The sequence below is a fragment of the Otolemur garnettii genome, unplaced genomic scaffold (genome assembly GCF_000181295.1).
Source record: "Otolemur garnettii isolate 467f Iridium unplaced genomic scaffold, OtoGar3 scaffold00002, whole genome shotgun sequence".
Classification (NCBI taxonomy): domain Eukaryota; kingdom Metazoa; phylum Chordata; class Mammalia; order Primates; family Galagidae; genus Otolemur; species Otolemur garnettii.
The window spans coordinates 7,068,200-7,071,788 of record NW_003852397.1 but is presented as its reverse complement, the minus strand read 5'-3'; the positions used below and the strand labels follow the sequence as shown (position 1 = coordinate 7,071,788).

General features: G+C 37.0%; 1 protein-coding gene across 1 annotated transcript in view; it reads right to left on the bottom strand.

The window, feature by feature from the left end:
• The window catches only part of AMD1 (adenosylmethionine decarboxylase 1), a 27,221-nt gene that overhangs the window by 6,464 nt on the left and 17,168 nt on the right, over positions 1-3,589 (bottom strand). The window contains exons 2-4 of the mRNA XM_003781591.3: positions 3,094-3,180; positions 2,207-2,402; position 1,681 (exon numbers count right to left, since the gene is read on the bottom strand). Coding sequence (XP_003781639.1) covers position 1,681; positions 2,207-2,402; positions 3,094-3,180 — 284 coding nt within the window. The remainder of the gene's footprint in view (positions 1-1,680; positions 1,682-2,206; positions 2,403-3,093; positions 3,181-3,589) is intronic.

Below are 3,589 nucleotides of genomic sequence, written 5' to 3'. Positions count from 1 at the left end.
ATATCACAACTCAACATAATCACAACTCTATTTCCCCCAATGCTGCACACACATTCCTCAAACTCAAAGTGATCCTCCTGCCTCAATCTCCTGAGTTGCTGGGACTACAGCTGTATGCTACTTTGCAGGTTGTTCTTGGTTTTTGTTTTTTTTTTTTGGACTGGATCTTGCCATGTTGCTCATGCTGTTCTTGGACTCCTGGCCTCAAATGATCCTCTGGCCTATGCTTCTAAAAGTGCTAGGATTATGGGCATGAGCCATTACACCCAGCCCCAATGTTGTACATCCAAGTATACACATTAGCTACCTGAGCTGATCCAAGTATAGTTTTAATGTACAATACATTTATAATATTGCATTTTTTAAAACTGTGAAAGAGAATAAACTGCCCAGTCTCCTGATGATGGCTCATAATAGCTAGAAAGACAAAGTTCATTTCTAATGTGAGCTTTTAAAGTCACTTCAAGCAAAAATTTTGTTACAGAATATATATTTACTTTCAAGTCAGTGATTCAAGTTGAACAGTTTTATGTGACTTTTTTTTTTGAGACTGTCTCAAAAAATATGTATTTACTTTCAAGAAGTAAATATGTATTTACTTTCCAGTAAATAAATACAATAAATATGTATTTACTTTACAAGAATATATATTTACTTTCAAGTCAGCGATCCAAGTTAAACAGTTTTATGTGACTTTTTTTTTTGAGACTATCTCAAAAAATATGTATCAGAGAATATATATTTGCTTTCAAGTCAGTGATCCAAGTTAAGCACACAGTTTTATGTGCAGATTTCTTTTTCTTTTTTTCTACCCTGGGTAGAGTGCCATGGTGTCACAGCTCACAGAAACTTCAAACCCTTGGACTTAAGTGATTCTCTTGCCTCAGCCTCCCAAGGAGCTGGGACTACAGGTACCTGCCACATGCCCAGCTTTGGTTGTTGTAGTTATCATTGTTGTTCACCAGGCCCAGGCTATATTCAATCAAACCTGCCAGCTCTGGTGTATGTGACGGATGCTCTAGCTCTTGAGCTACAGGCACTGAGCTTATGTGTAGATTTCTTATAAGAATCAACAGACAGGGCAGCACCTGTGGGTCAGTGAGTAGGGTACCGGCCCCACACACTGAAGGTGGCAGGTTCAAACTCAGCCCCGGCCAAACTGCAACAAAAAATAGCCGGGCACTGTGGTGAGCACCTGTAGTCCCAGCTACTCATACTCAGGAGGCTGAGGCAAGAGAATTGCCTAAGCCCAAGAGCTGGAGGTTGCTGTGAGCTGTGATGCCACAGCACTCTACTGAGGGTGACAAAGTAAGACTCTGTCTCCAAAAAAAAAAAAAAAAAAAGAATCAGTAAAAGCTATCTTAGGTCCTAATGCCAATACATCTTTTTCTCTTTCTTGAGACCGAGTCTTACTTTGTCATAGTTACTTTGCTTCAGTTAGCGTGCTATGGCATTATAGCTCACAGCAACCTCAAAATCTTGGGCTTACGGCAGTGCCTGTGGCTCAAAGGAGTAGGGCTCTGGCCCCATATGCTGGAGGTGGTGGGTTCAAGCCCAGCCCTGGGCCAAAAAAGAAAAAAAATCTTGGGCTTAAGCAATTCTTTCACCTCAGCCTCCCAAGTAGCTGAGACTACAGGTGTATGCCACAATGCCAGGCTATTTTTAGAGATGAGGTCTAACTCTGGCTCAGACTTGTCTCCAACTCATGAGTTCAGGGAATATGCCTGTCTCAGCCACCCAGAATGCTAGGATTACAGGCATGAGCCATCTTGCCTGGCCAATACAGCCTTTCTTTACAAAGTGAAATATTAAAAATCAACAACTGCTCAGAAAATTGTACCCTACGTAAAAACATCTTAGTTACTAAAAATAATCAGAAATAAGGCCGGGTTTGGCGGCTCACACTTGTATGCAAAAATTATCTGGATAATTTCAGCAATGAAATTTTTCAGGCTTCTTCTTTTCTTACCATTTGTCTATTATAAATATCCATGTCAAGAAGTTAACTATTCCAAGTGTCTGGCTTCTTCATTTCTTTCCCTAATTTGTATTATGCCAACTCATTCTCTGCTTCCTGCATATTTTCTCTTCTTGAGCCAACAACCTCAATATTTCAGTTCTTTCCCCTATGATATGGCTTACCACTTGCTGTGAATGCATTATAACCAAGGTGGTAAGTATAAAGTTTATTTACTAGGATCATAACAGGATTAAAAACTCTTAACACATTTATGCTCCCCTCAAAAGGTTTAGAGAACGTTTTTTGAATACTTACTTGAATTGAGTCAAACCCACTGTAATCCCTAGCAAGCTTCAACAGGGGAACCAGTGCTTTCAGCAAGAGGGTGGTACCACATGTCTTCAAAATGAAACGTCTCTTGGAGACAAACATGCTACTCTCACTGCAATTGAAAGTTAGATTATAATGATGACTATGTACTACTGAGGATGCAATTAACCTATTATGAATCATTTAAAATTTTTGGCTGGTACTTTATTTTTAAGACCTAGGATTGAATTCAGAGTGAGTACTTTGTATATAAATGTTACAACTTTCAGAAGGCTATCTATATACAATAGCCTAACAAGGTGTTACTGGCATATGCCTAACATTAATAGTACTAAATTCACTTCATCTTGTACCATGTCATTTCTTTCACTAGATAATAAGCTTCTTGAGGAAAGGCATGTTTGTTTTTACTTACCACTGTATCTCCCTGGGGCTTGGCACAAAAATTAAGCACTGAGAAACATCCGTATATGCCAAACACAAACTTAATAAAATGTAGGGGCCTTATGTACTTATTCAATCCAATGGCACCAATGCAGCCTTCATAATATATACTTTAAGTATTCAAAGTATTCATTGAATAAATTCATCTCTGCAACTAAAAATATGGCAACCACTCTAAAGAGGTATTAGGTTAAGGCTTGAAAATCTACCACCTAGTAACTAACACTCATATTTATATAATCATTTTCTTTTATACCACAATCTTAAAAATAAGGTAAAATTGACTATAGAACTAAAAGAGGAACAAGTTCATATGATTAGGAAATGAAATTGGCTAACACTAGTTCTACAGAACTTACCTGAGTACATAAGCTTCCTGCTTGTCAGTTTTTGTCACACTTATGATTGAACATTGCACATCCTTCAAAAGTATGTCCCATTCAGATCTATTATTTAATGAAAAAATGATTAATTCACAACAGTCCTTACCTGCTCTCAAAAATTAAAGCTCTAGCAATTTTCCTACTACCACATTTTTCTTATAACATTCTTTACATTCTTCTAGCGTCTAAGGAAACATTTAGTTTGTTTCAAAATGGCCTATATCAATCTATCCCGATAAAGGATGGATACATTCATCATATCATCTATGAAAATGACATACTATCTATTTAACTTACACAAAAATGGCAAAAGGTAAATAAATCATTTACAGAGGAAATTCAAACCAAGAAAAATAATTAATTCATTACTGAATAAAGAAATTCAAGTTATAATGGGATACGTTTGTCTATCCAATTTGCAGGCTATCCAATCTCGCTTTAGGAAACACAATTACTTTTTTTTTTTTTTTTT